The sequence below is a fragment of the Miniopterus schreibersii genome (genome assembly GCF_964146895.1).
Source record: "Miniopterus schreibersii genome assembly, chromosome: 9".
Lineage (NCBI taxonomy): Eukaryota > Metazoa > Chordata > Mammalia > Chiroptera > Miniopteridae > Miniopterus > Miniopterus schreibersii.
The window spans coordinates 78,251,435-78,271,317 of record NC_138118.1 but is presented as its reverse complement, the minus strand read 5'-3'; the positions used below and the strand labels follow the sequence as shown (position 1 = coordinate 78,271,317).

At 38.0% G+C, this 19,883-nt stretch overlaps 1 protein-coding gene across 9 annotated transcripts in view; it reads right to left on the bottom strand.

Annotated features, from left to right (window-relative positions):
- BBS9 (Bardet-Biedl syndrome 9) overlaps positions 1-19,883 on the bottom strand; it is a 288,769-nt gene that overhangs the window by 194,088 nt on the left and 74,798 nt on the right. For all 9 annotated transcript variants that reach the window (XM_081146598.1, XM_081146596.1, XM_081146599.1 and 6 more), the window contains 4 exons: positions 17,929-18,103; positions 10,469-10,553; positions 7,707-7,890; positions 6,939-7,068 (listed from right to left, as the gene is read on the bottom strand). In XM_081146598.1, the coding sequence (XP_081002724.1) occupies positions 6,939-7,068; positions 7,707-7,890; positions 10,469-10,553; positions 17,929-18,103 (574 nt within the window). The remainder of the gene's footprint in view (positions 1-6,938; positions 7,069-7,706; positions 7,891-10,468; positions 10,554-17,928; positions 18,104-19,883) is intronic.

The following is a 19,883-nucleotide window of genomic DNA, read 5'->3' as shown; positions in this document are numbered from 1 at the left end:
CAGCTGACAAATAATAAAGATATGGCTTCCTAATTTATTTATGAGATTACTGCAAGTCCTTTTCACATGAATAAAACTACCTAAATAGCAATAATGAAGTTTATTAAAGTAGCTTACCAAATGACAGGCAGGCTTAGCCACATGGCTATAAGGACGTTACAAACCCAATTCTTGCTCAATCAATAGAAAATTCAATCAATGTGAGATCTAGAGATCGCCTCATTAAAGACCTTGACCGACCTTGTACAATGGAAATGTGTGCATGCAAGTAATGATAGCCATCAAAAATAATACAACTTGCTTATCCCCAAAATGCTTCAACAGAATTGATATAAACAGTCTGTCCAAATCATGGTTACTGAGTTACTAAGTTAACAATAAAAGAAAGAAAAATATATACCAAATATGATCAATTCTGTTTTCCCTCCCCCCCAACTCCTTATATTAAATTGTAATATATTGTGTTGCATTAGCAGGTCCACTAGGCCTCAAACTGAAGCCCCCCTTCTCTGATAGGGGCTCTCTCACCCTATTTAACATTGCTGGTTAAAATCCCAATTATATTCTTATAGCACTGAAGTCACAGTGGGCTTCTTTAAATGGATTTATCACTATTCATACAGGGGGGGAAAAATTAACTTCCCAAATAGAATGAAAGGGCAAAACAAAAAACAAAAATGGGAAGCTGGACTTCTCAAGAAAAATAATGGTGAAAACACTGGAACCCTATAAGCTTAAACACATTAAAATGAGCTAAATTAGACTTAATTTAATATAATGCCAAAAGCATCCGTTACAACCAAAAAACAATTTCTAAAAATCACCAAAAGAATATAAATACTACATTATAATGGGGGAAAGGGAAAGTCAGGAGAATAATCACAGTAATGGCAAAACCCACTATGTCAAATTTCATGATGGTATGCAAATTCTTTCATTAAGCTAGAATTCAGCTATAATAAACACTACAAAATAAAACCAAATATTAACTAGGCAGGGAGGGCAGTGCAATATCCAATTACTAAAGACTAATATTTTCTGTGTAAAATCAAGGGCTCAGCCACCATTCAATGATCATATCTTCTAAAAAGGCTGACACTTTATTTTTAATTTTTCCCCCCAAAAAAGCACTATACTGCTCAATCTCTAGCTTGAACAGAAATTATTTTTAAGAAATTAAAACGTAGCTGTACCAGAAAAAAGCCAATTTCTTCATCCCTAAATTCAGTACTATTCCAATCCAATTCTCAACTAGCCTTTTCTCTGCAATTTAAAAATATGATCTTGCCCGGCCGGGCGTGGCTCAGCGGTTAAGCATCGACCTAGGATCCAGGCGATCAGGGTTCGATTCCCGGTCAGGGCACATGTCCGGGTTGCGGGCAGCAGCCGATCAATGACTCTCTCATCACTGATGTTTCTCTCTCTCTCCCTCTCCTTTCCTCTCTCTGAAATCAATAAAGATATATTTTAAAAAATAAAAATATGATCTTAAGGCTCTTCTCAAATGTTCAATTCAATATGGCAACAGCCCTCAGTGCAATCTCTCCAAGAGCTAATTAAAAGAGCCATGCAAGAACTAAAGAGAGACACCAACAGAGGCACAAAAATCATCAGAAATGGGGAGAAGAGGGGAAAAGAGGAAAACCACCCCATAATTTGTAAATCTGAAACCTAAAAGAAATTCAGACTAACGATCAGGTAGATGAAGCCAAAAACAGTTTTGACTCATAACACAGCCCAGCCCCATTCACGGCGACCACCTGAGCAGAGGTAGGAGGGTCTCTTTCTTCTTTCCCTAAGTCTAACCCCATCCCAATCCAGTTCAGAACCAGGCTCTGCATAAACCATAAACTTTGCAGACACTTTTTGCTACTCAGATCTGACCTAGGGCGGATGCAGCATATTTAATCCCCCCCCCCCGAACCTTTCTCTCCTCCACCCCTGCCCCTGGCCCCTCCTACACTACCTCTCTGCGTCTAGCAGAGGTAACAAATCTACAAAAGAACTGGCCGAGTAAAGAGCAGAAATTAACAGAAGCACATTATATGCTCATATAATAGATAGAGTCCCCAAATCAACACCATGCAATGTTCCAAATAAGACGTACGTGCAGCCCGCCACACACCAGCCTGCACCCGGTTGCGGGTGCAGGAGGCGAGGCGTGGGAGGCAGAAGGGCGCCTCCTCGGCTGAATGATCTCCGGTGGCACACGCAGGGAGCAGCGGAGCAAACGGCATGGAAGCTCAAACCAGTGACATAGAAGCCTCTCCCAGAAAACGGGAAAAACGACCAAGAAATGGGAATTATAAAGAAGACAGCGGTATGGGAACAGAGAGGAAGAGCCCACCAGGAGATACGCTTCCCTGAAGGACAGACTGTATCAAGCAGAATGAAGGAACAATGGAACATAAAACACAGGGGCGCTCTCTTCGGCTGCCAAACGGGTGGCCGAGACAGGGTAAGTCCACTGCACCGCCAACTCCATCGAGGAAAACAGTCCCACGCAAGTCTATGGTGACAGATGTGGCACTTGCTTAGAGAATGGAAAACATTCTATGTGTGAAGGAAAATGATCGGAAAAAGAAGGAAACCCAGGGAAAGGGAAGCCCCCGCCTGCCCCTCCCAGAGCAGCACACGGTGTGAGATCGTGGGAAGGAGCCTATGAATTCATGGCATCATAGGTGGGAGCAAAACGAAAGACCTCTGGACTTAAAACAAAAGAACGCAGAAGCTCTGAAAACAGAACTTACGCTCTACCCTAATTCCAGGAAAATTTACACGTTTTATGTGGAATATTAAACCACAAAGGAAATCCTTAAAATTCTAACATAGCAACAAGTGTGTATATATGAAATCTCCACTTCTACAAAGCACAGGAAAAGACTACAACTAAGAGCCAAAGTGAAACTAAAAGAAAAAGGAAAAACTATCCTAATCAATTTTAAAACTATGCTAATAAATTTGTTTTCAAAGAAATATCCTTCTGTCTATGAGTCTCGATTTTTCATATGTAAGAAAAGGTCTTCAACTTAAAGCTCCTGTAATGTCTTTGTGGCCACCCTCCCGACGCACACAAAGCACAATGACCTCTACGTATTCACTGAACATCCTCTGCCTGTCCAGCTTTCAGCCTGATGATTCACTGATGTGCACAAGGAGAAAGGCCCCCACATTCGAGGGGTGTATGATCGAGTTGGGAAGTTATGAAAATCGAGCAGCAGTCACCAACAAAATATAAACACCACAGAAATTCAGAGGAGGCCAGGGCAGGTGGGGGCTTATATATACGACTTGAGTTAGGACTCGAAGACAGAAGAAATTTGAAAATCCAGAGAAGACACGGAGAAACGACTCTGGTCGAGAATACTGTAGCAATGAAGGCTAAAGAATGTAATGGTAAACACTGACAGGAGTTACTACCGTGGCTATAGCCTAGGAAGAAAAACACCGAAGTACTAGACCAAACTGTATATGCTATAAAATGAGCTGCGACGAGACTTTAAAGCACAGTGGCTGTGGCTGCCAGCTAAAGCTTGGAAAGGTTGCCATCACTTTGAACGTCCGCTCATATACACTTCCACTTCTAGGTGCATGTCATATCTCTGGAGAGCAGCGTTCCCGATAAATAATGATCTTTATTTGCCACTGCGGAAGCTGACCACAGCAGAGGTGAGACACTTGGCCAGGCTTCCATATAAATGGGAAACAATAAAGGCTCAGAATAGAAAGAGCATGATGCCATTCAGGCTCCTCTGACTCTGTAAACTGTATGCTTATTTCACATTCCCATAGTCTAACCCACAAAAATTAACATAACTAAACTAAAAGAACTCTATCTCATCAAGAATGCCCCAAAAAGAAAGAAGGAAATGTAGACAGATTTAGAATTGGTTTATAATAAACAAGGTGGAGAGGACTGGGACTGCCAAGTAGGTGGGAGTGGGAGGAAATAAAGCATCTTAGTTTCTGAGCAAAATGCTGTTATTAAGTATAATTGCATCTACTTGATCCAAATCCAATATTTCTTATTCACTAAAGAGAAACATATTAAAATAGCAGCAATTTCCTTTACAAATAAACACATTTAGCCAAGGAAGCTTCTACCAAAAAAGTTGAACCCTAAAGATAATCAAAAGCAGGAGCAAAATTATTTCAGTTTCTAATTTTAACTAATAACTTATATATATACATAAAACTAAGTCAGTAATAATCACTTTTAAAATTTTTCAAAAAAATTACAATGAAATTCTTTCAAACAGTCTAATCCTATACTTTTATGCTAAAGTATATAAAAATAAGAAAATCTTCCAATGATTTATTGCTATATATTAACTGTGGAAATCATTAATGGCAATATTTACACTTAATTGTTTAAAATCATAACACTGAAGCCCTGTCCACTGTGGCTCAGTTGGCTGGGCACTGTCCCATGCACCAAAAGGATGCCAGTTCGATTACTGGTCAGGGCACATGCCCGGGTTGCAGGCTGGATCCCTCGTAAGGGGTGTGCAAGAGACAGCTAATCAATGTTTCACTCTCACAACAATGCTTCTCTCTGTGTGCCTCTCACTCTCTCCCTCCCTTGCTCTCGCTCCCTCTTTCTCTAAAAAATAAAAAATCTTTTTTTAAAAAGTGTAACACTGAAAAAGCTATAAGAAATAGAAGGTTCACTCATGAGTACCTAAGTTTAGATGTGACAGGCTATTTTTGAATATAAAGCATCTTGATGCACACTGTATGAAAAATTTTTTTTTTCTCATAATAATTTCAGTTACTATTGGACCCTTGACTTGTAAGTTGCATCGGGACCAGAGTCTATAAAGTAACTATAAATATCTGCTAAGAAGCCCTATTTTTGAGCTTCTTTGCTGCGACAGTAGGCACATTCCTTGTAAATAATATGTGTGTAAAATAGGTACTTCAACTAAATGATCTCAGTAAAGTCTTTCTATACATCACTACCCTGTGCTCCACAAACATGCAAAACCACAGTGTAGTTTGTGAAGATACTGGCTCCTGAGGGGCATGGAGACGACAAGTCATTCCCACCAGCGCGGATCTGTCTTCCTGCCCCTGAGCTGCCAAAGAGAACAGCTCCTGGATGGACACGTGCTGCTGTGAGAGCAGCTCTCCCAGCAAAGAAACACCTGGCACTGCCCTGCTGGCAAGGTGATTTTCCTCTTCTAAATCCTTCACATTTTGTTTCTAGGTCAGTCGCTTGACATGGCCTCTTACTGGCAACATTAGTAGTGGGTTTTGTGTGCTTAGGAACCACAATGGACAAAACAACATAAAATTAAATCAAGCAAAAGAGAATATGATACAATCAAGAGACTCGGTAAACATGAGGTATATGAGGCTGCTGCCAATGTAACACAGCATGCTGTTCCCAGCAAACTATTTTTATAAGCAGAAGGAGTACACTAAAATAACAATTAAAGCCCGGCCGGGTGTGGCTCAGCAGTTGAGCATCGACCTAGGATCCAGGAGATCTCGGTTCGATTCCCGGTCAGGGCACAGGCCCGAGTTACGGGCTCGATGCCCGGTGGGGACGAGCAGGGGGCAGCTGATCAATGACTCTCTCATCATTGATGTTTCTATCTCTCTCTCTCCCTCTCCCTTCCTCTCTCTGAAATCAATAAAGATATATTTTTTTAAAAATAAAATAACAATTAAAAGTTTAGCATAATAAATACATAGACCAGTAACATAGCTGTTTACTATCATGGTCAAGTATTATGTACTGAACATAACTGTATGTGCTGTGCTTGTACACAATGGGCAGGTGAGTAGGTTTGTTTACACTGGCATCACCACCACCATGTGAGCAGTGTGTTGTGCTAAATGTTATGACAGCTACAACATCACCAGGCTATACAAATTTTTCACTTCCATTACAACCTTATGGAATCATTGTTGATAAGTGTCATGATATGATGCATAACATTCAACCTCTTGATTTGGGAGGATTAATCACACTGATCAGACACTGCAAATGTCACGGAAGAATTCTACATATGGTTTTTAAATGTTCAATAAAGTGATATAATAAGCAGAAATTAATAGATCTGGGAACCTATGACACTTTATAGGAAGTGTGTTTCTATACATTTACCGAGATTTTCGATTCCTGAACATATTCTGAAATCTTGCCTTTTATACTGAGAATCTAAAAAAAAAAAATCACACACTTAAGGTATCTCCTTTCTCTAATTTTTGATAAATTTTGTGAATTTAATATTAAGATACAAATTCTGCCTTTCATTTTAAATGCAAAGTGACCGTATTTAAAATCTAAACTGTCTTAAACACATAATCATTAGAAATTCTGCACCACTGGGCTTGAGGTCTGAAACAAGTTTCAAAGTATAATATTCTCACAGTCTAACAATAAGTGATCTCTAAATGAAACCAATCACGCTTGAAGAAAGCCTTTTCTATTTAAAATAATAATAATAATAATAACCTAGCCCTGGCTGGCTCACTTGGTTGGAGAGTCATCCCATATACCAAAAGATTGCGGTTTCAATCCCCAGTCAGGGTGCATAGGGGAGGCAACCGATTGATGTTTCTCTCTCTCTCTGTTTCCCTCCCTCTCTCTCTAAAATCCATAAAAAAACAGATCCTCAGGTGAGGATTAAAAATAAATAATAATCTATCAGGCAAACCATTTTCTTGGAATCTTTAATTTACAAAGGGTATCTCACTAGAAATACCAAATAAAAATGATTAATGGTTCTAATTAACAGTTTTTATATCCTTCTGCAATAAAAGTTATATTTAAAATTATTTCCATTGTTGGCACTCACACTACAATGCCACTTTTTCAGTAAAATTCATTTTTTAGAAAAATCATTTGCAATTGTTTCATAAAACTTCTGAAGAACTCCTTGACTGATTCTCTGTTTTAAAAAAAACTGTTAAGTTAAATCACTTACTGTAACGAGCCCACTCTTATGGCCACAGGAACATGGGGGAGCTGAGTGGCCCACTTCAGTGTCACGTCCTGATAAATGTGCAACAGGCTATTATGGTTTCCAATCAAAGTATTTACTGTTCCTTCAGAAACTGTAGATTGAAGATTTTTTAAAAGAATGAAAAGAAAGCAGTCATTTGCGACAGTATATTACATCCCCTTTAGGGGGTTTATGATGCAAAGTAATTATAATATCCTGGTGCTAATGCGTAAAGATTTTAAGTAATAAAACATGATTTTTCAACCTCAAGCCACCAATATCTAAAAGAAAAAAATTATAGACTTGGAAACTATAACCCGGTAGTGGCCAACATTTTTGCATTTCATCTAGAAAGCATGGATTTCATTAATATTTAACACATTTAAGCTAATAACTGACTGGGCACTCACTACAGAAAAGCCATTCTATTAGGCATTACCATGCTCCATTCTGCTTGTAAAGAGCCTGATGTTCTCTTGGAAGCATCGTGAACAGCCGCGTGTTGGAAAGCAGGGCTGCACGCCTGTGGCCAATTCTACAGGTCCTTTTGTACAAAGCAAAGTGACTGACAAACCCAAATGTGTGCTTTCTATCAAACTTCTATTCAAACTCTGAAAGTTAAAATTTCCATTACATGTTCAGTGTAAAACTGTTCTCCTAGATGTTTAAAATACATGTGTGTGAGTTTTTCTGATGTATACAACGAAGCCTTGACGTGTAGAAAAGTGAAAAGGACATCTCTCTGCACACCTGAGCAGTAGGGGAGAAAGCAGCCTGGACTACAGTCCAGCTTCTTCATGAACTGAATCCGTCCATTATCCTTCAGGCAAAAAAAGTTTCTTTCACCGAGAACAAAAACAGAAGATGCTGACTGATCGAAAGACACAATACGGATATCAAGGGCTTGCTCTCCAATATTGAGAGTCCAATCTACCTGCAAAGGAAAACCTAAGGTCACTTTAGTTGCTAAAAACAGAACAACAGTTCAGTTACTTTCATATCAATACAATTAAGAAATTGCTTTACAACAAAGCAGACATAAACATTGGCTAATCTTCGTTCACTTTTTTTTTTGCTATGACTATATTTCTGATATTTTATAGACACTAGTAGTTTTTGCTCCATATTTTACCAGATGATATTAGCTATTCGGTGGTTCAAAAATATTCATGTAAATTTAACCAAAGAGGTGAAAGATATGTACACTGAAAATATAAAACACTGATGAAAGAAACTGAAGAACACAAATAAATGGGAAGACATGCTGTGTTCATGGATTAAACAAATTATTATTAAAATGTCCATTTGACCCAAAGTGATCTACAGAGTCAAAGCCCTATCAAAATTCCAATGGCATTTTTCATAGAAACAGAAAAAATTTCTAAAGCTCAGATGGAACTGGAAAAGACTCTAAATAGCCAAAGCGATCTTGAGCAAAAGGAACAAAGATGAAGGCATCACACGACCAGATTTCAAAATATACTACGTAACTATGCTAACCGAAGCCGCCCAGTGCTGGCATAAAAAACTGACATCTAGACCAATGGAACAGGACAGAGAGCCCAGAAATAAATCCATGCATTTGCAGTCAATTGAGCCTCCACAAATGTATCAAGAATACACAATGGGAAAAGGACAGTCTCTTCAATAAATTGTTCTGAGAAAACTTGATATCCATATGCAGAGGAATAAAACTGAACCCCTACCTCACATCATATACAAACATCAACTCAAAATGTATTAAAGACTTAAACATGAGAACGAAAACTATAAAACTATTAGAATAAAACATAGGGGAAAGCTTCCTGACGTTGGTCTGGGTGATGAGTTTTTGGATATGACCCCAAAAGCACAGGTAAAAAATAGGGATTGCATCAAACCAAAAAGCTCCTGCACAGCAAAGGAAACAATCAACAGAGTGAAGAGACAATCTACGGAATGGGAGAAAATATTTGCAAACCATAAAGTCAATAAGGGGTTAATACCCAAAAATAACAAGGAACTCAGACAAACTCAATAGCAAGAAAACAGCCTGATTTAAAAAGGATTCAACACCAAGAAATCATGTGATGACTATTTAGTTTAAATGTAGCTTTACCTAATGAAAAGATCCCACTGGACACAAGACATGAACGTCAGTCACGTGGCAGTTACATTCCTCGCTACACTGTAATAGGCTGGCATTCCTGCACTGCATATCAGTGTCTGTAACTCAGGGCAACGTGTCCCTGACTATGAGGGAGGACGACTTACTCAGAGTGGACAGGGACATCAGGTCTCTGAGGTTGCAGGCTCAGACTCAGCCATTAAATACTTTCAATTCACTACATACTGGGTGCCACTCTCTGTGCCCTCCTCTTAGGAAAACACACCACATTCTAAATTAATAAGTCTCAAAAAACACAGGGGTTTACTAAGAAAAATGATTTTAAAAGTCTTCCACGTCCAACCAAGATGGAGTAACAGGAAAAGAATCCCACCTGAAACAACCACAAAATGGACAAAATATATGAAACAACAGTTTGCAAGCACTGGATATTAGACAACAAAGGACAGCAATCCCTTAATGAAAGGAAACAAATCAGGGGAGCGATATGATTGCTCCAGGTATGAAAGATATCACCTCACACCTGTCAGAATGGCTGTCATCAATAAATCAACATACAACAAGTGTTGGCCAGGATGTGGAGAACCCGCATGCTCTGTTGGTAGGAATGCAGACTGGTGCAGCCACTGTGGAAAACAGTATGGAGTTCCCTCAAAAAATTAAAAATGGACCTGCCTTATGACCCAGAGATTCCACTTCTGGGTATTTATCTGAAAAAATCGAAAACACTGATTCGAAAAGAGATATGCACCCCTATGTTCATTACAGAATTATTTACAATAGCCAAGATATGGAAGCAACCTAAGTGCCCATCGATAGACACTTGCATAAAGAAGATGTGGTATATATACACAGTGGTATATTACTCGGCCACAAAAAGAATGAAATCTTACCATTTGCAACAACATGGATGGACCTAGAGGGTATTGTGCTAAGTGAAATAAGTCAAACAGAGAAAGACAAATGTATAATTTCACTTATATGTGGTATCTAAAGAATTAAATAAACAAACAAAGCAAAGAGTCATAGATACAGAGAACAAACTGATGGTTGGCAGATGGGAGGGGGTAAGGGACTGGGTGGAAATGGTAAAGGGACAAAGTACAAATTGGTAGTTACAAAATAGTCACGGGATATAAAGTATGACATATGGAATATAGTCAATAACATTGTAATAACTATATATGGCTCCAGGTGGGTACTAGACTCATCAGGGGGATCACTTTGTAGATTCTATAAATGTCTAACCACTATGCTGAACACCTGGAACTAATAGAAAATAATACTGAATGTCAGCTGTAACTGAAAAATAGAAAAAAATTTAATATAAAAAATAAATCAATAAATCAATAATAAAATAAATATAACATTACTGAAATTTTTATATACAAAAAAATGGCCTTACGACAAGTCTTTTTCCAGAACCAAGTTTTTGCTGTTCAGTCTCCTGTCTTTTATCTGCATCCGTTGCGAAAGCAAGTACTTGGTACCTGTTTGAAAGAGATGAAATAATTGTAAGTGACTTCAGAGTTTAAAAGTAGAAATTATTTTAAACTTTAAAAGCACATAATCTCAATAAAGCTGATCAAGAAAAGAAAATAAAGCACATAAGCTATAAACCTTATGAACCACTTTTACCTTGGTTTTAAAAACTGTAAAATTTAGAAATGAATTCTTACTGAATGATACTGTGACATAAGACTATGTAAAACTGTCATGATCAAGAAATTATAACCATATGTCCCAAAATTCAATACTGGGGAAAAATCTATGCCAACTATCAAAGCATTTCCATTAAGATTTTATGTGACAAATAACAATACTCAAGAAAGATCTAGCACCAAAGCATCAAATAGAAAAAAAAATGTAAATAATGCAAAGCAGCCAGATGTAGCAGAAATTATTAATGCATAATCTATGGAACCCAGAGGACCTGAGTCTAAGCCCCAGCTAAATCACTTACTAGTTGAGTGAATTTTAGCAAATTAAACTCTCTGTGTCTTATCTTCCCCATGTATAAAACGGTAATACTAATCTCTAACTCAAGCATTGTTAAAAGAATTAAAAAGTAATACAGTATCTAGTATATATCTGGTACACATTAGGTGCTCAAGCATTCATTTTAGATTAACAGATAAAGGTTTATATAAGGAGAGAGATCAATAACCTAGATTATCTGGTATGTAGTAAGTTCTCAATAATGCACATTATTACTTTCTGTAAATATTTTACAGCTTTTATTTCAATAGTGACATTTAGCTCAAATCATTCTTTAAAATAATTTATAAATATAATTCAATCTAGGAATGATTAATTTAGCCAAGAAATTATAAATTTGCTTGTTTCCCATTAATTAATGCTATATTAGAGTAATAATCCTACTCTACATGAAGGAGCTTCAGGCTCATAGATTCCTTTCCCTCCTTTTGAATCAAAACTCCCTGTATTGTTCTTCCATAGCTAAGAGGAAAATCAGTAACAGATATATTCAGACACCTCGTATGACCTAAGAGAAAGATGTCTGACCATGTGAACATCTGGGACCTCATTGAAGGCAATGGGGGATATCTAAATAAGCACTGAAATGTACACTGGTATTCAAATATCATATACCAGCTCTTAAACTGTCCTATCTCAGCCAGGAATACTGTACTTCATTTGTAAAAAATCTCCAATTTCAGTTGCAGGCAGAATGACTATAAATGAAGACAGATTTTGCAAAGCATTCCCAAAGATCAGTCTTATAGTTAATACGAAAGCTTACTATATATGAATTTCATTCATTCAATAAACATGCAGCAGGCGTCTAATACAAGCACTGACAATGGGAAAAACTACTCATGGTCTATATCCATCAGGACCTCCCAAAGTAGTGGAGATTCACATACAAACAAACAAGTGTAGCTTAGAGCGCCTTGTGCTAACAGAAGGCATGCATGCAGTACCAAGGGAACACAGTGGCAGAGACAGAAACTGAAGTGAAAGAACATATATGTTCTTGGTGTAAGTTCAGGAGAAGAAAGCTACATTTTAAAGAAAGAGTGAAAACTCATCGTGCTGGTAAAGAGTTAAAGGCACTGTGGCAAAGAAAACAGCGCATGCAAAGGCACGCAGCAGTAAAAACAAACATGAAAGGCCACAACAGTTTAGGAGAGATGCATGGCAGGGAGTGCTGAGTCATGGGAAATGAGACAAAACAGGTAGGAGGGTGAAGATCTCGGCCTTGTAAAACCATGCTAAAAAAAATCCCAGAGGCAGCTGCAGCAAATGTGTCCATACCATGAAACTGGCTTGCAAAAATGCCTACTTCTCCAGAAGTGCCAAATAATGAGACTTTACATTCCAACCTCCAAATAGGATTGGGTTACTCTCTCCAGTTCATGGTAACAGAAACAGTATGCACTGGTGACTAGACCACGAGCCCAGAGCTGCTCTTGCTATGGATATAACCTTAGACAGTTAATTACATAGGTGGTTAATTTCCTGTAGACACCAACCTACCAGAAGATGATACAGATATTAATGAGGTCGTTGCAAAAATCCAAAGCTTCAGAGCTGTTTGAAGCTTCTTATATAACTACAAAGAGTTATTATTTCATCTGAGGACTAAGTGAACCCCTAAAATGGCCTCATTAACATCAAAACAGCAGGCTGAGACACAGCCAAAATTGACTCCTGATTTCTAAATCCAGATCATTTCTCGTCCTGGAAGACGACTCAGAAGAGTGTTTTATTACTAAACATAGCTGACAGTAAATTTAGATGATGACAAACTCACAATAGCATCTATTTTATGGTTCTCCCTTAAATCCTCTTAACTGTGACCATTAATGTACATGGAAATCTATTTCCAAAACCAAAGAATTCCAAGCAGACTTGGAAATTCTGAAATAAAGAAAATGCTTGGATTTTTTTTCTTACCATTCAAGTGTTCAGTGATATAAACTAAAGAATAAGATTCCCTTGTTGGGACTGCTGAAGAATAATCTGGCCCAATATGGTAAGATTCCATGAAAGAATGTGACACATGTTTCTTAAAACAGAGAGGCAGTAATCACAAATACAGCAGGTCTCCAGGTGACTGGTGGTGCTTTTTGGTCCAATAACTACAAATGCTTAATGGGTCCTGTAGAGCACCAATGACAAACTCAACCACATAATTTAGTGCTCTTCTGTATCACATCGTAAAAACAGCAGCAAGTAACTAAAATATGGGTGGAGGCGTCACAGAGTACAAAAGTAAACCGTCCACAATCACTTATTTTCAAATGAAACATAGTTGGCACCTCAACGGATAGCAGGATTTTGGAACCTTGATATTTAATTCTGGGGACTCTACTAGAAACGGAAAGCTCTGGATACAAAGCCTTCCATTGTTCCTTTTCAACTACAGCTAAAACACTCTTGATTATGCCAGAGAGAATCATTTTCATTAAGAGAAGCCAGTAACAAAATAGAAACAGTCTTTACAAATTTTTCACTCCTTCATCAAGTTCTTCTTAAACACCTACTTTCAACAAGGTACAATGCTGGGCACTTTGGGGGATACAAAATCCCTACCATCAAAGATCACTTAGCTCAGTCAAGAAGAAAAACAAGCAAATACGTAATATCAATGAAAGCATGAACAGTACTTGTGGAAAGCAGTGAAAAACTACTCTGAATTGAGAAGGAGGAGATGTTACTTAAAGCCAGGTCATAGAAGAACTGAAGGGAGCAGGGAAGCTTCCACACATGATTTTGATGTGTAGAGAAGAAAGGAAGACCATTTCAGATAGAGTACAGCACGAGCAAGAGAGGAGAGAAAAGCCCTGAACATCTACAGAGAACTCCAAATATTTCAATTTGACAAGAGCCTAAGACTGATGAAGAATACAATCTTCTTTTTAAAATACTGTCAATTAAATTCAACAAATGTATTTTAAAATATGAATTTAAAGCCTATTATCTACTTACAATGTACTGCGAGCCACTATAGGGGTAAAAGGAAAGTATTGAGCACAGAGGAGAGAAAATATAACTCATGAAAAATCCATATACTTCTTCAGGGAGCCTCCCTACACCCAACTCTTTTTTAAAGGTCTCACCTGTAGACCTCCTCAGTAACTTGTGCAGTTTTCCTATAGCCTGTATCAAAATGAACTGAAACAGCCAACTGATTTGCTACCTCCCCGACTTGCTTACATACTGCTTGAGGACAAGAGACAGGCCTTATTTGAATTTGCATTTCTTGCATTTTGCACAGTGTGTGGCACATAGAAGCCTCTTGAAAAATGTTTTCTGAAAGCATGAATCAACAAACCAAATTATTCCATCAGTGAGCAGATATTTAAGACAGATTCTGCTCTCAGGAACCTGAAAATGCAAGACATCCTCTGGAACACCTCAGCATAATACAAGAAGGCAATATATGATATTGTGCAAAAATCAGTGTTTTAGGCAAAAACATATCTAGGAGGTGAAAAAAGGAGGATAGTTGAACCAGTTAATTTTAAAAGTCCCTTCCAAATCTGAAAGTCAACATAACAGAGGTAAAATGGCAGTGGATTATAAAGAGCACTAAAAGTCAATATAAGAAAGTTTTGACTTGAGGTGGTGAACACGCAACGCAATATTCAGATGATGTATTACAGAATTATACCCCTGAAACCTGTATAATTTTATTAACCAATGTAACCCCAATAAATTCAAATTTTTTGAAAATGAAAGTTTGGATTTTTTAATGGGAAACAAAAATTCTGGCTTAAAGAGATGTTTTAAAAAGATGGTTATAAGAAGGACACTAAAACCTAGAGGTAAGAAAACCAGAAATCCAAGTGAAAAGATAAAAGGCTCAATGCCAAAGGGAACTGGAAGCGTGGGCTGAATGGGGGGGTGGGGGGGGGAAAAAGATCAGGATTTACTAACTAACTCTGACGAGAAAAGAAAGAAAAAGATCATTAAAAATGATTCAAAGTTTTAATATATATGGCCAAGAGAACAGTGGTACCTAAGCTACCCTCTCCAAAAAAGGCAAACAATTCTCTCACTTCAAAAGAAAAACAACACTCAATGTGTGTCCCTGAATTAGAATCCTACCTGGAGTGTGTATACGCAATGACAATTTCTGGGACTTATCCCAAAATTACTAAATCAAAATCTAGTATTGGGGGTTGAGAATTTGTAAATGTGAGTTTTATAACAAGCTTCCCAGGTGAATCTATGCACACTGAAGTCAAAGGCCCCTGGCCTTCCCTAGGTCCTCTCTGAACATAACTGAGATTGTTTTTTAAGTAATTAAACATCAGTATTAAATGGATGTTTAATTACCTGATCTCCTATTTTGATCACTTAGGTTGTTTTCCATTCTCCCTCTACAATTTAAAACATTTGTCCTACAAACTTTCTTATAAGAAATATTTTTGTCAAAATTGTTAGTTAATTCTTATAAGTGAAATTGTTTCTTAAATATCTACCATGTTTTCTTATCCCTCCTATTTTCTAAACCTTGCTCATTTTTATTTTTCTTCTTTGGATCCAATTTAACTTTTTTCCATTCTTATTAAAGCTTGAAGATTAAACTCAGGAAAAAAATGGAAATGAATTCTGTCTTTGAAGGCTTTTATACCAACTGATTACATTCTATTAACTGATTATAAATATATTGAGTGAAGTCTCAAAAGACCTGCAGTTTTCATGCCTTCTCCCATCCTAAATTGCACCCGTGATTATAATTTAATTGTCTATTAAACTTGAAAGCATATATAAATACAACATACTATTTAATGTTATAAACCCTCGATCGTCATCATTTCATAATCATCCCATATCCCATGCATTTTTACCATTATAAAAGACCCACATAAAAAGTATGTACTTTTCAGTCCTAGATGGAGATGAATTTAATAGACTGGGATGTTGAATCACCACAGTTAAACAGTGTGAGCTTCTGTGAGATTAAATTTACACATCAAGGAAACCTACATATTGCTCCCTCATCCAGTGACTCCTGGAGTTATTACCAAATTAATTCCTATGCACATATTTCAAAGAGTAAGTCATGGAGCGTTCAAATCTCTGTATTGTGACCCCTGTGTAGCACTGCCAGTATCACTCCTTGGCAAGAGTTGAGACACAGGACTGGGTGGAAAGCTGAAAAGCAGATCTCAATATTGCTTAAGTTCTGACAGGCTTGAATGTATTATACAGATATTTTTCTCAACCTCTCAAGATAACTATAATACATTATTTATTACCAGTAGCAATGCCACAATTCATTCATCTCCTTTGGACAAGAGCCACAGGAGTTACAGAAGAAATGTGACATAATGATACACTACTTCCATCAGTTAACTTCTGCTTAGTCACAAACATTTGCCTTTTTTCAGAGTTTTCAATCCTGGATGCCTTGACAATAATTCACAAAAGGTAGACTGCCACTTATGAGGGGGAAACTGCATTACCTTGCTATATACACACAATATTGAAACCTGAAGACAAAAAAATTTACAGCTGTTGTCTGATGAATTCATATTTTCTTCCTGCCTTGGGAAAAACGGGCAGCCAAAAATAATACCAAAAAGCTATAATGAAGTGTTGCTTAGACATTTGAAGTTCTAACAGTTGCCATCAGTAAGATAACAAAAAAGTGACTGAAGATGTTATAAGTCTCCAAGTCTATTTCTTTTCCCAGCATGGATTTCTTTCTTTCCCCATTCTCCCTTCTGACAAAAAACATGCCCTCCAAAAACTCAGACCTGAACTTTTACTTAAATGTAGCCGGCAGGGGAGAAAAAGTTATCTCTCTAAACACAAGTCACCAAAATCAGTAAGGGCTTCCAGCAAAAAGTATAAGCTGCTTTCACAGGGTCACTTTTATGCCTCGCTTCTATTATGAATTGCTCTTTTATAAACATTCCCAAGAACACTTGTATTTCTTGCCAGTATTCTTCCGATGTACACATACATTCCTTTTTTGTTATAAAATAATTCCATATATGCATCTCTGTGTCGGGCTTTTTTCACTGACACTGTGTTTTATTATTTATAATTCAGGGAACGGTCCCAATAATTATTGAATATTTTCTATTAGGTGACGACTTGACGCACATTTAATCCTTATAAAAAACTTGTTAAGCAGCCTTTTTTTTTTAATTGTACAGGGGTTTTCCCCCTTTATCTTACTATTTTTTCCCCATCACCATTTATTCCCTCTCCCACTTCCACCCCCACCTCCCCAGCCCCCACCGTCACCACACTGTGGTCCGTGTTCGGGAGTTCTTTCTCTCCCAAAGAGCCATGATGATCCTTGTACAGCCAGGAAAGGACAGACGGTCACACAGCTGTGAGGAGGAACATCAGGATTCCCGGGCAGGTCTGCCTCTCCACACACCGCTCCTCCCAACCTCTGCACGACTGCCTTTCAAATATTCTCCCGTACGTGACCGATACCTCTGTAAGTCAGCGACTGGCAACCTTTCCATCTCAGGGCACACAAACTAATTCCTAAAACTCAGAGGCACACCAAAAAATGTATTTTTTGCTGATCTGACAAAAAAAATAGGTATAATTCTGATTCATTCACACCAGACAGCTATTGTTGTATTGACTGTTGCCGTTTTTTAATTTGACAATCTAAGGGAAAAAAGGTCAGTGCCCTGACTAAGTTAGTCAGGTGTTGCATGTGTTAAAAATTCTTGCGGCACACTGCTGTGCCCTGGCACACAGTTTGAAAATCGCTGCTCTAAGTCCCCACAATTACAGTTTATCCAAAACAAAAAACAGGCTCTTCTTCATTTGTGATAGTCAAACTCTTTGTGGAAAAGAATGAATCAGCAACATACACATCAAAAACCATGATTTCAAAGACTGGACATCCAAACTCACTTGTAACTTTCCACCAGTCGGCAGGAGGAGACAGTAATGAAAGAATCTGTTCGGGAACTGTAGGCCAGAGGGCCAGGCAAGAGCGAACCAGGGAGAAACCTCCCAAAGGCATAGCTTTCCTGCTCGAACACCATCAGCATCCCATCCATAGACTGGATACAAATTAAATCTCGACCTAAAGAAGAATTAGAGGAAATTAGGTCACCTATTCTTAAATCTAATGGTTATAATTTATCACTACCCATCACAAATATGTCATAGTTCATTTTTCCCACCAAGGGGTAAAATAAGCAGTTCACACTGTAAATTACAAACTGATGAAGCTATCAGGTTATTATATATCAGTATGTATACACTTCCCAATTTTTAAAGGATTCAGATGCCTATCATTTTAAATACATTTCTTTTCATTGACTGTGAGCTAAAGTCTCTAGCTCAGGATAATCCCTAATAGCAATCATGACTCTTTGCAAGATACCAGTTTTCCCAAAATCAGAAATATAACCGCTCTTTCTGCACATGGCTGCTTGTCTTCATCATGTCAGCCTCATACTTTCAAATGACGAAGACACCAGTGAAACAGAGAACAGCAAACCCACAGGCACGTACTGGTCACCAGTCCTACACAAAGTACATGGTAAGCACTGCAGGGAGTAAAAATACATATAATGAAAAATACTAATCACTGATTGTCCGACACTACAGAGTGATTTTGAAGTGTCTTCTATCAAGTCTGTGAGTATTAACTACAAAATCTGCAGTTTTTAAAATTTCCTGAGGTGATGATAATGCTGATGATTTCTATGGCACTGAGAAAGATCAGGTGGCTAGAACTTTTCATGTTCCGCTGGTGTGATCATGTGGGAAGGGCTAGTTCAGAGAACAGTGAGGCTACTCATTAAGGGAATAAATAAAAGGTCAGTCCTCTGATTAGGTGGTCATTTCTAACCCACACTTACCACATACAGAAAGCAATGTAACTACTATTCCATATTACCTTGGATATTACTAGCTGTGAGCTTGGGCTCAAATTTCTTTACCTACAGGATGGCAAACCAACTTAGTTGTTGTGAGAATTAAATGAAACAATGTATGGAGCCTAGATCCAACGGGCGGTAAATATATCATCACATTATTATAATTATTTTCTACGTCTCACATTACCTGTTGAATTAGCGTGTAACTGCTTGCTGTTTCCCACACGCACTGTGATGGGCACCCTTCCTTGCTTTTGCTTATATTATTACCTTTCCCCAAAAGACTTTCACTTTTCTTCCCCTGGTCTAGGAACACTTGCTAGCTGCCTCCTGGTCATCCATTCCCTTCTCCACTTATCTTTAGCCATGAGGTTTGTATTTTTTTTATTAAGTTTATTGGAGTGACATTGATTAATATGATCATATAGGTTTCAGGTGTGGGCTTCTACTGTGACTATTAGCCATGAGATTTGAATGAGACTGACTTTATTCTCAGCTTGACGGTAGGCCCTGACTTACAGAAACCAATTAGTATCCCACTAGTCACAGGGATTGGTTCAAGGACAGGTATAATTTACAGCCTATGAGAGAAACGGAATCCTCAGATTGAGCTGGAACTGGAGAAACACTTACTCTTCCCCCTTGAGGAGCACTGTGTGAGGAGGATCAGGTCTGGAATCACGGAGGCCATTTGACTTTTACACGGGCACGTTAAGACAGGGCGATGAGGACATTTAAGGCACTTGGAGTCAATCCTACTGTGAACTTTGCAGGCAATAAATTCCCAAAAATATTAAAGCCTTTGAGTTGGGTCTCCATCCCTGAAGCAGGTGGATTATCCCATTTGTCCTCTGAGAGACATCACAGGCTGAGGGTCACATCTTCCTAGAAGTCTTCTCCTTCCCCCTCAACCACCCTCCCATCTGTGATCCCATCCTTACCTCTACCTTACAACTAGTTATCGATTGAAATGACCAG